Source organism: Phacochoerus africanus, chromosome 5, assembly GCF_016906955.1.
Source record: "Phacochoerus africanus isolate WHEZ1 chromosome 5, ROS_Pafr_v1, whole genome shotgun sequence".
NCBI classification, from domain to species: Eukaryota; Metazoa; Chordata; class Mammalia; order Artiodactyla; family Suidae; genus Phacochoerus; species Phacochoerus africanus.
The window spans coordinates 2251319-2269373 of NC_062548.1; the positions used below are offsets into that span (position 1 = coordinate 2251319).

At 60.3% G+C, this 18055-nt stretch overlaps 1 protein-coding gene across 18 annotated transcripts in view; it reads left to right on the top strand.

The window, feature by feature from the left end:
* SUN1 (Sad1 and UNC84 domain containing 1) overlaps positions 1-17478 on the top strand; it is a 46148-nt gene extending 28670 nt beyond the window's left edge. For 11 of the 18 annotated variants that reach the window (XM_047779358.1, XM_047779367.1, XM_047779357.1 and 8 more), the window contains 14 exons: positions 554-652; positions 1146-1239; positions 2301-2359; positions 2502-2647; positions 3828-4067; positions 5501-5587; positions 6818-6861; positions 8518-8653; positions 9676-9930; positions 10460-10544; positions 11558-11673; positions 13061-13228; positions 15271-15363; positions 15750-17478. In XM_047779358.1, coding sequence (XP_047635314.1) covers positions 554-652; positions 1146-1239; positions 2301-2359; positions 2502-2647; positions 3828-4067; positions 5501-5587; positions 6818-6861; positions 8518-8653; positions 9676-9930; positions 10460-10544; positions 11558-11673; positions 13061-13228; positions 15271-15363; positions 15750-15863 — 1736 coding nt within the window. In that variant the 3' untranslated portion in view covers positions 15864-17478. The remainder of the gene's footprint in view (positions 1-553; positions 653-1145; positions 1240-2300; positions 2360-2501; positions 2648-3827; positions 4068-5500; positions 5588-6817; positions 6862-8517; positions 8654-9675; positions 9931-10459; positions 10545-11557; positions 11674-13060; positions 13229-15270; positions 15364-15749) is intronic. The other 7 variants (XM_047779361.1, XM_047779366.1, XM_047779375.1 and 4 more) reach the window with 3 other exon arrangements.
* Positions 17479-18055: the final 577 nt, after the last annotated feature.

Sequence of the window (18055 nt, forward strand, 5' to 3'; positions counted from 1 at the left end):
TTATTGCACTGAAGTTCCCACTGTGGCACAGTGGCGACAAACCCCACTAGTATCCGTGCAGATGCGGGTTCCATCCCTGGCCTTGCTCAGTGGGTCCAGGATCTGGTGGTGCCGTGAGCTGAGGTGCAGGTCACAGATGCGGCTCGGCTCCTGCGTTGCTGTGGCTGTGGGGTAGACCAGCAGCTGCAGCTCTGACGCGACCCCTGGCCTGGGAACTTCCGCATGCTGCGGCTGTGACCCTTAAAATAAAAAAAAGACCAAGAAAAATTAGACTCTTTTCCGCACTGTCTTTGCAGCAGGAGTCGTGCTCGCCGGCACCGCGGCCAGGGCCCTGGTGCACGAGAGGTTCCGCCTCGCACGTCCTCCGTGTCCGCCCGTCCCCCCGGGGCCGGGTTTCCACACGTCAGCGGCCGTGGCCTGCCCGGACTTAGATAGTTTGCTGTTTTCTCCCTCGAGGAGAGGCCCTTGCCTCGCGGGGTGAGAGGGCTTGGGGGTCTTGCTGTCCTGCAGCTCGGGGCCCCTGTGTGAAGGCTCCCTGTCTTCTCCGTCGCAGGTGGCGCCGCGGTGCAGACGCTGCGCAGGGCCGGAGCCGCGGGCTGGTTCGTGTCGAGGACGGTGCTGGCGGTGCTGCGCCTGGCCCTGCTCGCCCCAGGTGGCGTGGTGACCCTCCGTGTTAGCGCTGTCGCCAGGGCTTTCGGCAGCGAGGCGCCTGCCGTCCGTTTTCGCCCCACCCCAGCAGACGTTTCATCTGTGGTTTACGTGCCTTGTTTCGTTCTTTGTTGCTCAGAAATGCTGACGCTCCGTGCGCTTGGCTGCATGAGCATCCTCTGTGTCTCCAGGGTACTGAGCTCCGTGCAAGTCCAGCTGCTCCGTGTGGCTGTGCTTGACAAGGCACGGACTCGGGCTTCCCCGTGGCGTCTCGTCCTGTGTGTTTCTCAGCAGCACATCCTGCCACGTGGCTTGGTGGCGCGCCCGTGCCCGAGCGCGTCCCCGGCCGTGGCGGCCTTGTCCTCGTGTGCTTCACCCCCGCTTCACCTGTCAGGACATTTCCTTGTGCTTCCAGCTCAGCCTTCACACAGTCAGGCCGTCAGGAGTTTGGTTTGCCTCAGAATCCTGCCTTAGACTTGCTGGTGTTTTTCTTTCAGGGAAGACAGCGTCCGAAGTTCTCTGGTGGCTTGGGGTTGGGTGGTACCAGTTCGTCACTTTGATTTCTTGGCTGAACGTGTTTCTTCTTACAAGGTAAGGAAGCGGGCATCCGGTCAGCGTGGTATTTTAAAGAACTGGCTCTGGGGAGTTCCCGCGTGGCACAGTGGTTAAGGAACCCAACTAGGAATCATGAGGTGGCAGGTTCGATCCCTGGCCTCGCTCCATGGGTTAAGGATCCGGTGTTGCCATGAGCTGTGGTGTAGGTTACAAGATGCGGCTCGGATCCTGCGTTGCTGTGGCTGTGGCTGTGGTGTAGGCCGGTGGCTACAGCTCCGATTGGACCCCTAGCCTAGGAACCTCCATACGCCGCAGGAGCGTCCTAAGAAATGGCAAATAAAAGACAAAAAAAAAAAAAAAGAACTGGATCTGTGCTAATTTCAAGATACCATTTGATTTAGTTTCGAAAGTGCTTTCTTTTTTTCTTTTTTTCTTTTGCTTTTTAAGGCTGCACCCATGGCACATGGAGGTTCCCAGGCTAGAGGTTGAGTCAAAGCTGCAGCTGCCGGCCTACACCACAGCCACAGCAACACCAGATCCGAGCCGCATCTGCGACCTTCACCACAGCTCACGGCAGCACAGGATCCGTAACCCACTGAGCGAGGTCAGGGATGGAACCTGCAACCTCGTGGTTCCTAGTCGGATGCATTTCTGCTGCCCCACAAGGGGAACTGCAGTGCTTTCACATTCTTAAGTTTTCAAACCACTCCTGTGAGAAAGGAAAGGCAGGTGTTACCGTGAAGAGAACAGAGGTGCGCAGAGGTTGAGCGACTCTCCGTGGGGCCCTCAGCTGGAGGGGCGCTCAGGCCTCGACCAGTGCCCTCTGGCTTCCTCGCGGGTGCGTTTCCTGTGGCACCAGCTGCCTCTGCGGGCAGGGGACCAGGACCCAGGGGACCAGGATTGTGTGCACAGTGCACGTGGGCCTGGAGACCCTCTCGGGCCGGTTCCCCTGTAGGCATCTGCATACCTAGCGGATAAAGCCCCGTGTTTCTCGGGCTGCGGACCTGCATCTGTCTGGAGACGTCAGAGAGAATGGTGGACCCCGCCTCTTGCTTTTCTGAGTTAAGTGTTGCTGTTTTTTTTTTTTTTATTCCTAGGTGCCTTCGAAATATTTGCAAGTTTTTAATCTTGCTCACTCCGCTGTTACTTTTGCTGGGTAAGTAAAGTTTGACTTTTGCCTGTAGGCGACGCATAGACGGAGATGTGCATTAGCGAAAGCGCCGAGCATTTTAAACTGTACCTTTTTTGAAAAGCAGTGTGCGTACCTGTGTGTACAGGTGCTTTTTCTCTCCTTCAAGGTGCAGGTGTTTCCTTATGGGGCCAGGGTGATGTCCTCGCCTTCCTGCCCGTGCTCAACTGGACACATGTGCTCGGAGCCCAGCGGGCCGATGACCCCAGCAGCATGCGCACGTCCGGCCACCCGCCCCCGCGCCAGCCTCTGGAGGTAATCACTCGGGAGGCTCTCTTAGCAGGCCCTGCCCGTGCCCGTGGAAGTGAGGTTTGCACTGCCCTGTGGTCTCTTAAATGCGCACCAACAGCATGTCTGAAAAGAGGGTACAGACCTTAGTTAAAAAGATTTTATTGCTGGAGTTCTAGTCCTGGCGCAGTGGTTAGCGAATCCAACTGGGAACCATGAGGTTCGATCCCTGACATTGCTCCGTGGGTTAAGGATCTGGCATTGCTGTGAGCTGTGGTGTAGGTTGCAGACGAGGCTCGGATCCCGGGTGGCTGTGGCTCTGGTGTAGGCCGGTGGCTACGGCTCCGATTAGACTCCTAGCCTGGGAACCTCCATGTGCCGCGAGAGCGGCCCTAGAAAAGGCAAAAAGACAAAAAGAAAAAGTAATCTGCTCGCAAAAAAAAAAAAAATACTTTATTGCTAAAAGGTGCTAGCTGTCATCTGAGCCTTTGATCTTTTGTTGGTGGAGGGTCTGAACGGTTTTGAGAATTACCAGAGCAGGACACAGACTTGCAGTGAGCAGGTGCTGCTGGGGAAGGGCGCTGCGGGGGCCGGACGCAGGGTCACGAAGGCTGCCGCGTCTGTAGAGCCCAGGGATGCCGGGCATGCCTGCATTTCAGGCAGCCTCATTATTCAGTCAATTTTAATTAAAGCATTTCATTACTTTGGAAAATCTAAGAAGTACGTAGGGGAAGATAAAAACCACCCATAGCCTGCCACCTGCGGGAACTCGCTAAGGACGAACGCCTTCATGTTTTCCTCTTCGTGTGTGTGTGTCGGCGTTGACGTTTCTCCATAATGTTTTGTGGTTTTTAGTTATCCTACACTTAAGTTTTGTTTTTTGTTGTTGTTGTTGCTGTCTTTTGAGGGCCGCACCTTGGCATATGGAGGTTCCCAGGCTAGGAGTCTATACCTACACGGCAGGTCTACACCACAGCCACAGCAACACAGAATCTGAGCCGCAACTTCGACCTACAACCCCAGCTCACGGCAACACCGGAGCCTTAACCCACTGAGCGAGGCCGGGGGATCGAACCCATGTCCTCATGGATACTAGTCGGGTTTGTTTCTGCTGCGCCGCGACGGGAGCTCCTACTTAAGATTTTTTTGATGCCCAGTTTAATTTCTCCCTTGTGTTGCCTTTGGAACACACCTTTCACTGTTGCAGGCTGGCACTGAGGCTTTCCACTGGCATCGGATGAGTGAAGTCGAAAGGCAGGTGACCTCGTTGTCAGGACAGTGTCACCACCATGACGAGAAGCTTCGAGAACTGGCGGCTTTGCTCCAGAAACTCCAGGCGCGGGTGGAGCAGATGGACGGCGGTGGGGAAGGACTCCTGTCCTTGGTGAGGCATGCCGTGGGGCAGCGTTTCGAGGAGATGGGTGCCCCCGGGCCGTCGAGCTCCCAGGTAAACACCAGGACGTGCTCGGGTGGTTTGTGTTCCCTTTGGGGCAAGGAGCAGTGAGAGGTGGAGTAGCAGGTGGCACGGAGGGCAGTGTGGCTTCCTGGCTGCGGGGACCAGGACGCCCCCAGAGGAGATGCCACTTGTGCGGCTGGGGGTGGGCGAGGGGTGCACAGAAGGCGCCGAGGAGCTGGGGGTGGGCAGAGGTACTGCGGTGACGCCCAGGAGCACCACTGGTTGGACTGTGGGCCCAGTGCCTGCCCCAGCCTGCATGTTTCATTGGCGGGTGCGCTGAACACCGGACTGTGAAATCTCACCGGCGGTGTCAGCAGGATTCGGTTTGTACTTTGTACTTTTGTCGACGTTTGTTTAGAAAGTTCACATCTGTGATGAGAAGTAGCTCAAGGCTGTGAAATAGTTAAGAGGAGTCGGCTTCCTTGTGGGCCTGGCGGCCTGTGTGTCCGCATCTTAGCTGCTTCTCAGGGAAAGGACTGTCCGGTCCCCTTCCTCAAAACCGAGGCTTCTTAAGTTCCAGAATGATTGTTCGCTTAGGTGTTTGGGAGTGAAATCTGTAAGATAGGCAGTCGTTGCCCCCTGTCTCGACAAGTGTTCCTTCCTGGTGCCTCTCATCTTGGCAGAGAGCCGAGAATTGAAATTGATGGGCACTGAGTAACACGGGTCTCCCGGTGTCCCGGGGGCGGGGCTGCGCGGCGAGGGCGGGGCTGCGCGGGCGGGGCGGGGCTGCGTGGGAGGGGCGGGGCCGCGCGGGCAGGGCGGGGCGGTGAGGCCCCGGGGGCCGGCCCTCCCCCAGACCAGGCTTGGGCTCCTCCGGCCAGCCCCTCGTCACCCCCTCAGCTCCGCGGTGGCAGGTGTTGGAGCCCTGGCGGCTGCAGTCTAGAGCGAGAGGGATACAAGTCAGTGAGGGAGCTCTTGAGATGCGGGTCCGGGGCCCCTCCTGGTCCCGCTGACCGGGGCTTGAGCGGCTCGGTGGGGCCGGGCTGTCCTTGCTGCCCGGGTGGGTGCCCTTCGGCTTGGCTGTGGCGGGGCTTTGTCTAGGCCTCAGCGCAGCCCGCCCTTCCCAGCGCGCGTCGCCTCTCGCCTGAGCCGCGCGGCCGCCTGCGCACGGGTTCTCCCCTGGCAGCTGTGCTCCGGGGACGCGCCGTCGGACCGAGGCTCTGGCCATGTCCCGCGTCCGCGGGGCCGCGAGGCGGTGGAGGGCGGTGCTCCGCCTCCCTGTGCGCCTCCCTGTGCGCAGGGCGCGCCTTCCCTGGTCCGGCGTTTGTCGAGCGACGAGTGATCACTGCGCTTGCCAGGCGGGCGCCCCCGGGGGCGACGGGCCGTCCGGGGAGCGGTCTCCCGGGTCTGGCAAAGCCGGGCTGGGTGCGGCCTCTTGGTCGCCTCACCTTCTCCACCGTCATCCGCTCCCGGTCCCTTTCCAGGCCGACTCCGCGGCCTCGCCCCGAGAGCACGAACTGCGCATCTCCAGCTTGGAAGCCGTTCTCGGGAAGCTGACGGAAAGGTCCGAGGTACTCGCTGTGCGCTCGTCCCCGTGCCCCCGGCCCTGGGCGGTCCTCCTCCAGAGCCCCTCGCCTTAAAGCGTCTCTCGTGGCGAGTTTGCTGCTAGCCTTCGTCGGACGAAGAAAAGACAGTCTCGTGGTTTTTTCTTTTTTTCAGGGCCGCTCCCTTGGCATGTGGAGGTTCCCAGGCTGGGGGTCGAACCGGGGCTACAGCACAGCCACAGCCACGGGGGATCCGAGCGGCGTCTGCGACCGTTGCAGCCACGCCACGGCAACGCCGGATCCCTAACCCACAGAGCGAGGCCAGGGACCAAACCCACAACCTTACGGTTCCTAGTAGGATGCGTTTCCACTGCGCCACGACGGGAACGCCCCCCCCCCCCCCAAAAAAAATCCTTGCTGTGCCCGTTCCCCCTTGGTGGTTCCGTTGTGCTGCTTCAGTGATTCTGAGTGTGGCCAGCTCGCTGTCTGGGGGTGTCTTTTCGGGGGGAGGGTTGCTGAGCCCAGCTGTGGGGCGGGGGACCGGGTCTCTGCTGTCCCCGTCTCCACCGGGCTGCCAGCGCCCCTAGAGGGCAGTGCAGGTCCCCCCGAACCCTTCTGGCCAGAGGTCCTGGGGTCTTCAGGTGGTGGGGGCGGAGGGAGAGGGCTGGACCTCTGCGTGGGTGTGGGTGCCCGGCGCGGATTCTGGGCTGCGAGAGTGTGGACCCAGAGCCCCTGACGGGCCACAGGGGAGATGCCCGGCCCTTCGGGGGCCCAGGACTGGCCACTGAGTGGCTGACGGTGTCAGGAGCCCCAGGGTTGAGGGCGTGTTTCCAGGGCTGCTGCGGAAGGAGCCTCCCGCCAGAGGGTGGTGTCGGTTCCTCTGCTCATGCCGCCTGCTGTGCCCGGAGTCCAGGCCTCGCTCGTTACCACCTGAGCAGACGGGCGCGGGTGGCGGGTGCCCGCTTCTGTGAGCGGGCCGTGGGCGCCTCGCCCCTGCACTCGCCGCGTGGGTCCAGGAGCTGCTCCTTCTGAAAATCCATCAGGCTGTTCCCGTGTAACCTGGGCCCCTGTCTAAACACCTGTTTCCTGTCTTTTAAAAATGTGCTTTGAAAGATGAGGCGGGTCTGGACTTTGAATCAGGGAGAAAAAAATCCCGGAGAAAAAACGGTCTTCTCCACGTGTCTGCGACGTCGGTGAGCGTGTGGCACGCGAGCGTCTGCCTGGCGCATTCACCAGACTCTCTCTCGCGCCCTCTAGGCCGTCCAGAGGGAGCTGGAGCGGACCGCGCGCGCAACGGCCAGGTAGGGCTCCGGCGCCTCCCTCTCCCGTCTCCTGCCTTCCTCTTGGTCGTGGGGAGCCGCGCAGGCCTTCCAGGGGGGCGCTGCTGCCCCCGAGGGTGCCAGCTTTCGCGTTTTCTCGGGAGCCCCGAGGCTGGAGGAGGCTGGGCTGCTGTCAGTGTCCACCTGCGGGTGGCCAGCCTCAGGGCACAGGGACGGGGCCACAGAGGCCCGAGGGCATCGGGTCAAAGCCCTGGTCTCGCACTCGCAGCTCCGAAAGCGGGTGAGACCCTGGCCTTCTGACCCAGGCGCCCGGCGGCTGCGGCCTCCCTCGCGGCTGAGCAGCCCGGTCCCCAGTGGTGTGCGGCGCGGCGCCTGCTCCCTGATTGCTGCTCTTGTGCGTGTGGCTCAGCTTCCCCGCGTTCCGGCCTCAGAGCTGCGCCTCCCCCCTCCCAGCCCCGGCTCAGCCCCAGGCTCCCTCCACGCCCGCATTTGCACAGGCCGCCGTGGCCCTTCGGCTGCTCCAGGGATTTAGGGGGGCTCGGGACAACAGACAAGCTTCCCGTCTCTGGCTCCTGTGCGCTCGTGGAACCTGTGTCGTGGTTTTATTTTGTATTTATTTAGTTTTTGGTTTTTTGTCATTTTAGGGCTGCACCCACGGCATAAGGAGGTTCCCAGGCCAGGGGTCCAGTCGGAGGTACAGCCGCCAGCCTACACCACAGTCACAGCAATGCCAGATCCCTAACCCAGCGGGCAAGGCTAGGGATCGAGTCTGCGTCCTCATGGACACGGTCAGGGTCGTTAACTGCTGAGCCCTGACGGGAACGCCTGTGTTGTGGTTTTAGGTCCCACTTGTCCTCTGTCAGATGGGGTGTCAGCGTCAGGCACCCTGAACCTTCCTGCAGACCAGGTCCTACCGTGCTGCGCCCAGGGGCCCTCTCTTGGGGCGTGAGTTGTTGGTACCGCCCCAGCTATACTTGCTCTATAAACAAATAATATTTTATAGGGCACAGTATCTTCATCGAAATTAGAGTTATCAAAACCCTGAAGAGGAGTTCCTGCCGTGGCTCAGCAGTAAGGAACCCAACTGGGACCTTTGAGGTTGTGGGTTCGATCCCTGGCCTCACTCAGTGAGTTAAGGATCCGGCGTTGCCGGGAGCTGTGGTGTAGGTTGCAGCTGCGGCTTGGATCTGGCGTTGCTGTGGCTGTGGTGCAGGCTGGCAGCTGCGGCTCCGATTAGACCCCTGACCCGGGAACCTCCATGTGCTGCGAGTGCAGCCCTTGAAAACAAAAACCCTGAAGCCGCACCTTTTTAGTTGAGTTTTCTCTTCAAGTAGGAAGAACAACTCAGTTAACCATATGATGATTATCAGTGAACGTTGTCTCGTTTCTGCAGTCTGTTTCAGAATTTTAGGGAGGCGGGTTCAGTTTTGAGTTGATGGATCGTTTTGAGAGAGCCCCGCCCCACCAGGGAGACCTACCCACGGCTGATGGCGCGGCCGCCCCGCCCGGGGTGGGGGCCTGGGGCTGGGTGCACGTGCGCCTTGACCTGAGATGGCCCTGGGGAGGCTGACGTGAACCTCGGGTCCTGCTCGGGGCGGTGACGCGTTCGCGGTTGGCCCCCCCCCGGGGGCCGGCACGGGGGCCGGGCCTGACCCTGTGCCCGCCTTGGTTTCCCAGCGGGATGGAGGAGGAGCAGCGCCTCCTCGGCCTGGTTCAGCGTCTGGAGCAGGAGCTGGGGCGCCTGAAAGCAGACCTGGCAGGCTGGCAGCGCGGGAGAAGCAGCTGCGAGGCGGCGGACTCCGTGCGCGAGACGGTAGGCTCCTCGGGTTCAGGGGTGCTCCCCGAAGGGCGGGAACACTGGGTTTCATGCACACGTCTGCGAAGCTGTTTCGTCTCAGGTTTCTTTGAAAACTTAATTTTACCACGTTCGGAGTTTTTTAAACGTTTAAGACGAAATAACGGACGGTGCCGTCCCCCTGGAATCCCGCCTCCCAGGGACTCGGCAGGTCGGCCCTTGTGTCCTTCACGCGGGACAGCGGGCCGCGCGGGCTGTCTGTCCGTGGGTCTGTCTGCCAGCGCGTGGGCTCCCGAGCAGCTTCCACACCCTCTCGTCCCCAGCCGCGTGTCCGTGCACGTTTACAGCTGCAGGGGCGCCCTGTCCCCGGCGCTGCCGCAGAGGAAGCTCTGGGAGAGCCGGCGGGGACCCTCGAGTCGGGGAGGTGGGCCAGTGCAATGCCCGCGGCCTTGGCGGGGAAGAGCCCGAGGCGGGCGCCCGTCACAGAGACACGCAGTCTGGGAAGAGAGCAGCCCCGCTCCCGGGACCCCTCGTGGCGGCGGGCACGGGGAGGGGGGCGACCGCTGGGCCGTCAGCTCCGAGGTGGCCTGGGTGCCTGGTCGGGGCAGCGCTGACGGAGCGTGGGAGGTTCCAGAGCCTCCAGGGCAGCTCCGTCCATCCTCCCCCGGCCGCTCTCCAGGGAGAGGGCGGGATGGTGGCAGCGCACAGCACCGCGTAGGTGGCAGCAGTGCCCTTGGCGTGCCCAGCCTGCCTCCAGTTAGGTTCTGGGTTGTCCAGGCGGCCGTTTCCCCATGAGACTGCGCTTGAAAGCGAGGGGCTCGGTCTTCCCAGCAGTGCGCCCTCCTCCGGTCCCGGGGGCACCCGCCACGCTCCGCGCTGCTCCTGCAGGGCATCTGGGGAGCAGCACCTAAGTTGAACGGGAATTGCGTTGCGTTGTGGATTTTGAGAGGCTTTCGTGGCGTCTAAGGTGACAGAGTGACGGGTTGAGAAGATGTAGCTAAAACAGCAGCGTCCTGGTCTCTTCGCTGCAATTTTACCAGGTGGATGCCCGCGTGAGAGAGACCCTCAGACTCATGCTTTCCGGGGACCAGCCAGAAGCTTCTCTGGAGTGGCTGCTCCAGAAGTGGTCTTCTCAGTTTGTGAGCAAGGATGACCTGCAGGTTCTGCTCCGCGAGCTGGAGCTGGGGATTCTGAAGAACGTGACCCACCACCTTGCTGTGACCAGACAGATGCCAACTGCTGAGACTGTCATGTCTGCTGCGCGTGGGGCAGGCATCACGGGAATAACCGAGGAGGTAAGTGCCCGATGGGAGGCTCCTGGCGTGGCCACACCGACGGTCCAGCGGGGAAGCCGGTACGTTCTGACGTCTGGTTCTGAGAAGGGCCCCGTGGCCTGTGGTCACGATGGGAAAGGGCTTGGCGCCAGGAGTGCGGAGAAGGTCCGTTTCAGCTGCTCTTGTAACAGGCTGCGGCTCGGGACGCTTTATGCTTGACGAATGACCTTTTGTCCTAAAGGCCTTGTCTACCTGAGTGGCCACATAGCTTCTGAACGAGGCAGAAATTTCCCACAACACAGTCCCAGGCTCCTGTCGCTGCCTCTGGTCCTCACGCAGCCCCGTGTTACGGCAGCCGGGGGTCTGAGCCCGCGTGCCCCCACCCCCACCCCCGTGCCGTCACGTGCAGGGCTGGGGTTTGGGATTGCTCGTGTCCCCAAAATGGAGGTCACTGCAGACGTGGCCTTGGTAGGAGTGTCCCGGCTTCGTTTCTCTCACTAACGCCAAGTCCTTCTCGCTCCTGTGCGTCGCTGTCGGGCCCTCTGCCCAGCAAGCCCAGGTCCTTGTGAACAAGGCCCTGAAGCTGTATTCCCAGGACAGGACCGGCCTGGTGGACTTCGCCCTGGAGTCCGGGGGTGAGTGTCCCCCGGGGGCGGGGGGGGGGGGGCGGAGCCCAGGGGGCAGAGGAGGGCGCCCGGCCCACCCCGTGTGGCCTGTGGCTGGGAGCAAAACCCCAGCGGAGGGCGTGCGAGGGGCTCTGGGATTTTCCTGGCCCTTTCAGGCTTTCTTTCGCTCGTTGTTTTTTTATGATCTCGTTGTAAAGTATGTATGTTTTGTTTCTTTTTAGGGCCACACCCGAGGCACATGGAAGTTCCCGGGCCAGGGGTTGAATCAGGGCTGCAGCTGTCGGCCTGCACCACAGCCACAGCGACGCCGGATCCTTCGGCCACGGAGCCACACGGGAGCTCCTCTGAAGTTTGCATCACACACTTCACTGTTTTAAGTTTACTTTCGGGGCTGTTGCTTCCCACCCCACCTCGCTCTGGCACCGCCGTCCTGTCTGCCCTCTTTCCCGGTGAGGGCAGCTGGATTTCTTAAACACTCTTGTTATTATCATGGAGATTGATCCCCAGACGTGAGTGTTTCCCGACTTAGAGTTCGGCGGGTTTCGTGTCCTTGCTCTGCTGGGCAGCAGCCTCCAGTGTCTGGTCCTGCAACGTTTGCTGTCAGCAGGCGCTTCCCGTTACCTGAGCCTCTGGGAGCTGTCGTCATATTTACCACTTCGGCCTGTCGAACAGGCCCTCTGGAAACTCCCCTGCCGGGTAACACTGGCGCCTGGTTGGAGTCATCCTTCTTTATTTAAAAACACGAGCAAAAGTTCTTTAAGAGCCACTGTCCCGTGGGAGCGGCCTAGGGAACGCAGCGTTTGCACAGGTTCACGTCGTGTGTCCCAAAGCTGTTGTCGACGGTCAGGCTGAATTCAGGAAAGCAAAATTAAAAACAGACTTGATCCTGAACTAGAAGGGTCTGCACATGAGTTAGAAAAGTGGGAAACTGCCGAACATCTCGGGCAGGCCCCCGGGGTGGGTGGCGATGTCGCCCCCACGCGGCAGCGTCAGGTGCCGAGGTGGTGTCGCCTCTGCTGCAGGTGGGAGCGTCCTGAGCACCCGCTGCTCCGAGACCTTCGAGACCAAGACGGCGCTCATCAGCCTGTTCGGCATCCCGCTCTGGTACTTCTCGCAGTCGCCCCGCGTGGCCATCCAGGTGAGCGCGGCCGCGGCCGCCGGCTCAGGGTCTCACGGGGTGTGCCCGCCCCAAGGACACAGCGCGGGGCTTCTCTTGCTTTCTTCTTTCTGTCTGTCTGTCTGCTTTTCTTTTTTAAGGGCCGCACCTGCAGCATCTGGAAGCTCCCAGGCTAGGGGTCGAATCGGAGCTGCAGCCGCCGGCCTGCGCCAGAGCCACAGCCACGCGGGGTCCGAGCCGCGTCTTCTACCCACACCACAGCTCACGGCAACGCCGGATCCTTAACCCGCTGAGCAGAGGCCGGGGATGGAACCCGTGTCCTCATGGATACTAGTCGGATTCGTTTCTGCCGAGCCACGACGGGAACTCCATGCCGGGGTTTTCATAGAGCTGCCACGTCAGAAACAGCCCGGCAGCAGCAGGTCCTGGCAGAGGTGACGTCTGATGCCATTGTTTGTTCTGCTCGCGGTTGAGCAAGGCCACCCGTCGTGTGCGCATGGGCACTTCGCAGTCTCCATGTGAAGGGGGTGGAGCGGGTGGAGATGGGGCCGTACGTACCCTGGGCACCCGGCTGACACGGGGCTGCATCGCGGTGAAGACATTCCGGTGACGCCTGTCGCGTGCCGTGTCCCCACGGCGTCCGCCCTTCCCCCAGCCCCGGGCCGGCCTTAGGCAGCGCTCAGATGCAGCCGAGCATCGAGTCCGGGTCAGCGAGCCTAGTGTTCTGGTCCTCTGGTTGGGACTAGAGCGGGGGCGCTCTCTGCGCGCAGGGCGGGCGGAAGAGCGAGGGAGGAGCCACGGGCAGCCGGCACCTGGCACCAGGGGGCAGGACGCGAGTACCGCCGGTCCCCAGCGCTCGGTGCTTCTGTGCTGTTTGTGCAGCTCTGCCCGGAGCTTCTGGCCGCGCTCCTCCAGGCGGCCCCCCAGCCGGTGCCAGTGCCGGCAGCCCCGCCTTGGCCGGTGGCCCGTCCGTGGCGGTGGAAGTCCCTCCCGCTGCGTCTCCTCCCCCGCTGGCGTCTTGGGCGTTGGCCGCCGGGGCTCGCTGGGCCGGGGGTGGCTTGCCCGTCAGGGGAACGCAGGGGCCAGGGCTCCGTCCCCAGACGCTGCTTCGCCGCTTGGACAGCAGGTTTCGCTGACGGTTACCCAAACCCTGTTGGCACGGCACCGGGAGGTCCTGGCTGCCCTTGTGAAGCTCACCCAGCAGTGGCGACAGGCCCTCTGGGGTTGGGTCACAGAGGCCTCCCCCAGCGTGTCTTTGGGTGCCGCTCAGGACCCCTCCTTCCGGCAGAGACTCTCTTGGGTATCTACTTCCCCCTCCGGTGTTACCGGCCCTTCGTCTCGCGGCTCCCACGTGTGGAGTGGGGGAGAGCTTGCTCCGCCTGAGGCTCCGTGTTTGCCTGTCTCCTAGCCCGACATGTACCCGGGTAACTGCTGGGCGTTCCGGGGCTCCCAGGGGTACCTGGTGGTGCGGCTGTCGATGAAGATCCAGCCGAGCGCCTTCACGCTGGAGCACATCCCCAAGACGCTGTCGCCCACGGGCAACATTACCAGCGCCCCGAAGGACTTCGCCGTCTACGTGAGTGCCCCGCCCCGAAGCTCCCGCCGCAGCCCCGCCTTGGCCGGCCCCCTGGTGTCGCCCTCCGCCCTCCGCCCTGTCACGCGGGGCAGAGCTGAGCAGTGTGGCCGAGCCGGTCAGGACGTTGCCGCCGCCGGCGCCCCTCTCGTCTGGCCGTACGCGCGGTTCCGACCGCAGTGCGAGCTTGAGAGCCCAGCACAGAGCGGGGACGCCGGGGAAACCGACGCAGGTCACCGTGGACACTGGGCCTCTTCCCTTAAAAAGGACAGTTGAGAAAGCCTGGTGACAAAATTTCATTTCCTGCCTTAAAAACCAGGTTTAGTGTAAACATGGGCCCGGGGCAGGGAGCCTCATCCCGCAGGTTTCGGGCGTGCGGACAGCAGCAGCATGTGACATCCGTGTACACGCAGAGCGGTCACCGTGCCTCACGTACACGTGACCCTCGACCGCGTCGCCCAGAGCCAGCTCTTCATACACAGCTTTCGACAGCAGCGGACACCGCTGCTCCGTTTTCCACGTGTCGGGATGAGGGCGCCGCTCCGCCGCTTCAGCTTGTGAGCCTCAGGCTAGATGCTCAGACGCGGCGGAGCGGAGCTGCTCCAGAGCGCACGGGGCCCGAGCGCCTCTCAGGCCGTCCACCGACCGCACCGTGTGTGGTTACTGGTTACTGTTCTGCCGGGAGTCCGTGAGCAAGTCATTCACCCCTGCTTTAGCCTTTTTAACGGAGTCCTTTTTTTGTTTTTGTTTGTTTTTTTCAGGGCTGCACCTGTGGCATATGGAGGTTCCCAGGCCAGGGGTCAAATTGGAGCTGTAGCCGCCGGCCTGTGCCAGAGCCACAGCCACGCAGGATCTGAGCCACGTTTGCGACCCACACCCCAGCTCACGGCAACGCCGGGTCCTTAGCCCTCTGAGTGATACCAGCGATCGAACCTGTAACGTCATGGTTCCTGGTCGGATTCATTTCTGCTGCGCCACGATGGGAACGCCGCCCCCCCCCCTTTTTTTTTAAGTCTCTGCCGCCAACTGCAGAGGTCTTATTTTAATCTACACTTATATGTATTTCTACACGTTTCTTTTTGTGTGGATTCTAGTTTTGTTTCATTTATCTTTTGGGATCTTAGTTTCCTTGTGACTATTTAAGGGTTTGGGGTTTTTTTGGGTCTTTGTAGGGCCATGCCCATGGCATATGGAAGTTCCCAGGCTAGAGGTCAAACTGGAGCTACAGCTGCCAGCCTACACCACAGCCACAGTAACTCAGGATCTGAGCCACGTCTGCCACCTACACCACAGCTCAGGGCGGTGCCGGATCTTTAACCCGCTGAGCAAGGCCAGAGATCGAACCCGCATCCTCATAACGCTAGTCGGGTTCGTTAATGGCTGCGCCACAAGGGGAACTCCCTGAGCTCTTTAATATAAAAACACCGATGACGTGTCATCCTGTGACAGACATACTTCTCTCTGTCTGAGTTTTCTATTGAGTTACCTGGCTCGCTACCTCTCATTTCTTTCGTGGCGTGTTTATACCCAGGAAGTCCTCTCCCATCACGAGACCCACAGTCACTCAGTCACAGGTGCCTGGTACGGGTTACTTTCTTAGGGTGAAACACACAGAACGTGGAACTGAGCTCCTAACCAACCTTGAGGGCGCCGTTCAGGGGTCTGCCGCGCCTTCCGTCGCTGACCGCCACCCCCACCGCCCTCGGCCGGAGCGCTGTCTTCCCGGACGCAGACCCTGCCCCCGCTCCCCCGGCCCGGCGCCCTCCCTTTCCGCCTGCGCACATTGACCTCTGGGCACCGCCTTCTGCTGAGCTGGTCTCACCCCCTGGCCCGTCAGGTGCACTGAGCGTGGTCCGCTCAGCGGGATGGTCCCTGCCCTGCCTGCCAGCCTGCGCGGCCCATTCTCCTGGCTCCCTCCCGGCCTTCGTGCTCCGTGTGGAGCCCCTAACGAGATGCCCGGAGGCCTCCCCGCCTTTGGCGGCAGAGCGACTTGCCCACCTCGTGCTGTCCTTTTCCTTGATGCGCTGCCTCTGGTTTTGTCCTAGGGATTAGAGGACGAGTACCAGGAAGAAGGGCAGCTCCTGGGACGGTTCACCTACGACCAGGAAGGGGAGTCGCTCCAGACGTTCCACATCCCGGTAAGGACGCTCGCGCTGCGCGTGGACGGCGGGCGGGCCCCCGGGCCCCTTTCTGCCGCCCGAGTCTGCAGGACCGGCCGACACGCGCAAGCTGCCCCGAGGGCGTGACGGCCGGCCTCCGAGAAAGCAAGGCAGGACCATCGAGGGTGTTTTGGCTCCTGAGTGAGCTTCTCTCGTCTGTCTTTTGCGCTGCATAAATGTGCCATTTGTAACGCGTTCTCAGTTTTACCTGAGCTTTGGGTCCTGTGACAGGTGATATAGCTCATATGAAAAACTGAATCTCCACCTTGGCTACTTGCTCTGAAATAGCATAGCTGGGGAAGTATTAGGCCTGGAGTCTTAATGTGAAATAAATCTGACTCCCCCCTCCCCCTCCCCAATTTCAGAAAAGACCTGAAAGCGCTTTCCAGATAGTGGAGCTGCGGATTTTTTCTAACTGGGGCCATCCCGAATACACGTGTCTGTACCGGTTCAGAGTTCACGGAGAACCCATCAAGTAAAGCCAGTCTCCTCGCTGTTGCTGTACATTCTGTATATACCGGTCGGCCTGCAACCCGGACTCCCTCTGAGCGCGGGCACACGGACAGCGGTTTAGCGTCACCCCTTCAGGCGGTGCGCCGACGGCCAGCAGGACGTGGCAGCGGAAGCCATGGATGCTGACAGCCGCTGACAGCCACTGGCTCCTCTGTCCACGGGGACCGCTGTCCCTTGAGGCCCGCAAGCCACAGGCAGTCTCTGTGGAACCTCATCTGAATGTATGGCTCACAAAGACACTTACTTTCCTGGGGTCGGGGGGTCGGGGGGAGGGTTGTTTTTGAACGTAAAGCTCTTTATATTTGTATTTGCTTGACATCAGGAACAAAGCGAGAGAAGGTACAAGGTTGGGGGTGTGTCCGAAGCCTTGTCGGCCTTCACGGGCCCTTTTAAAGGACCTCTGGGGGCAGACGGATGTTGAGCGCAGCACATGCTTCTCTCGGGGAAGAACCGGGTCACCAGACTTCCAAGGGCCCTTTCTCCGGGCGGGAGTTTCCTCCGTTCGGCCCCCGTAGTTCGTTCGTGTCCCCAGGTGGGGCAGTAACTAAAAGGCGGTGGCCTTAGTCGGCTCCCACGTCTGGGAAGGGTTTTCTGTCAGGTCTCGGTTCAGGCACACTGGATGGCTTGCCTCGTGCAGGTCCAAGTGGGTCTGATTCGAAAAGGGATGGTCTGGATCCAAGCAAACGTGTAAATAGAGTTCTCAGGTCTCCACTGGGCTCGTCCCGCCGGATCTCCCTCCAGTTGTCACGTCACACTAGGAACAGGAACCAAGAAACCCAAGCGTGTGGGTATCTTCAGGTTGTGTTTTGATCTGCTGAGAAGCGAACACTAACATGCTCTAGGTTTTTCCAAGGCTGTTTTTAGTCCCACTGACGGTTATTGAAGGAGGTGGCCCGGGTGGCAAATTCATGACACCAGTACGCTGAGGCTCCTGCAGCAGCACTTGTCCCGGCTCCGGTTGGGCTTTGCCTTTTATTGCAACTACTGGCCATTCTCTCTCAATTCCTCTGAGGCTTGTTGTGGTTATAATTACTATTTAATATTGAGCCTATTTTACTGAGCAGACTTTATAAGTGAGGTATCTGCAAGGCACTTAAAAGTGTTTCAGATGTTTTACCTTAAAGTTATTTAAGTTTTATTGGGTTAAGACGGTTTTGGGGGTACTGTAAATGTTATTTTCAGGAAAAGATAGAATGATGGTGCGACTGGTTTTCTGAAGAGTTTTATGTATATTGCACAACAGTCCTCAAATAGACAAATCTACGTAAAGTAGCATTTTTTTCACTCTAGTTAGAATTTGAACTAATGCCTATGCAGTTAAGTTGGATAAAATGTATACAGATGTTTCATATATTACAGGATAAATATATAAATCAAAATTTCCTATATAAAGCTAAAACTGGGAGTTGGGGTGGAAATGTTTTGAATATTTATTTTTAAAGACGCAAGATAGGACTTTGTGCAATGTATTTTTGTAAATGCTTTTCAAAATATTTGTCTTTGGTAGTGCTTCTTTTGCTGCCACCAAATTATAAGATGCTATTGAAATGTTTAAATAAAGAGTTTTACTTTTTAAAAGTGCATGACATTTCAAATGAGTTTCTTTTCTCACCTCCTATGTCCCTGCCCCTGGTGGGGGGCGGAACACGCAGGGTTTCGGGCCCCGCTCAGGACCCCTTCGGGCAGGAGCCTGGGTCCCCCCGGCAAACTTTGGAACTCCAGGCCCAGGAGCACCCGCTCACCCCCACCCCGTGTCTTGCCCGCGGCTCGCTCGGGGGCGTGTCTCCGCGTTTTCCCATCGCACCACGTAGGGACGGTGGCGTGTTCGGGTGTCCGCCGCTGGGGCGGGGGCTCATCGCTGGTCCCGAGCACCCGAGTCCGGTGCCCGGAGCCACCGGCGAATCCGCTGAGGGCTGAAGCGCGGTTTATTATTGGAAAGTGTCAACAGTTCAAGTACCGCGAAAAACGGCCGCAGTTGCAGCAGAGATACCCTCCCGGCGCCCTGGCGGGGGACAGAGGACGCGCCCCCGGCGCCCCCGCAGCAGCGCCCGCCATTGTGGCGCCAGCCCCGCCTGGCTCGGCCACGTGGCCGCCCTCGGCCCCGCCCCGCAGTCACGTGGCCGTCGACGCCCCGCCCCCGGCATCGTCCGGCTCCTCG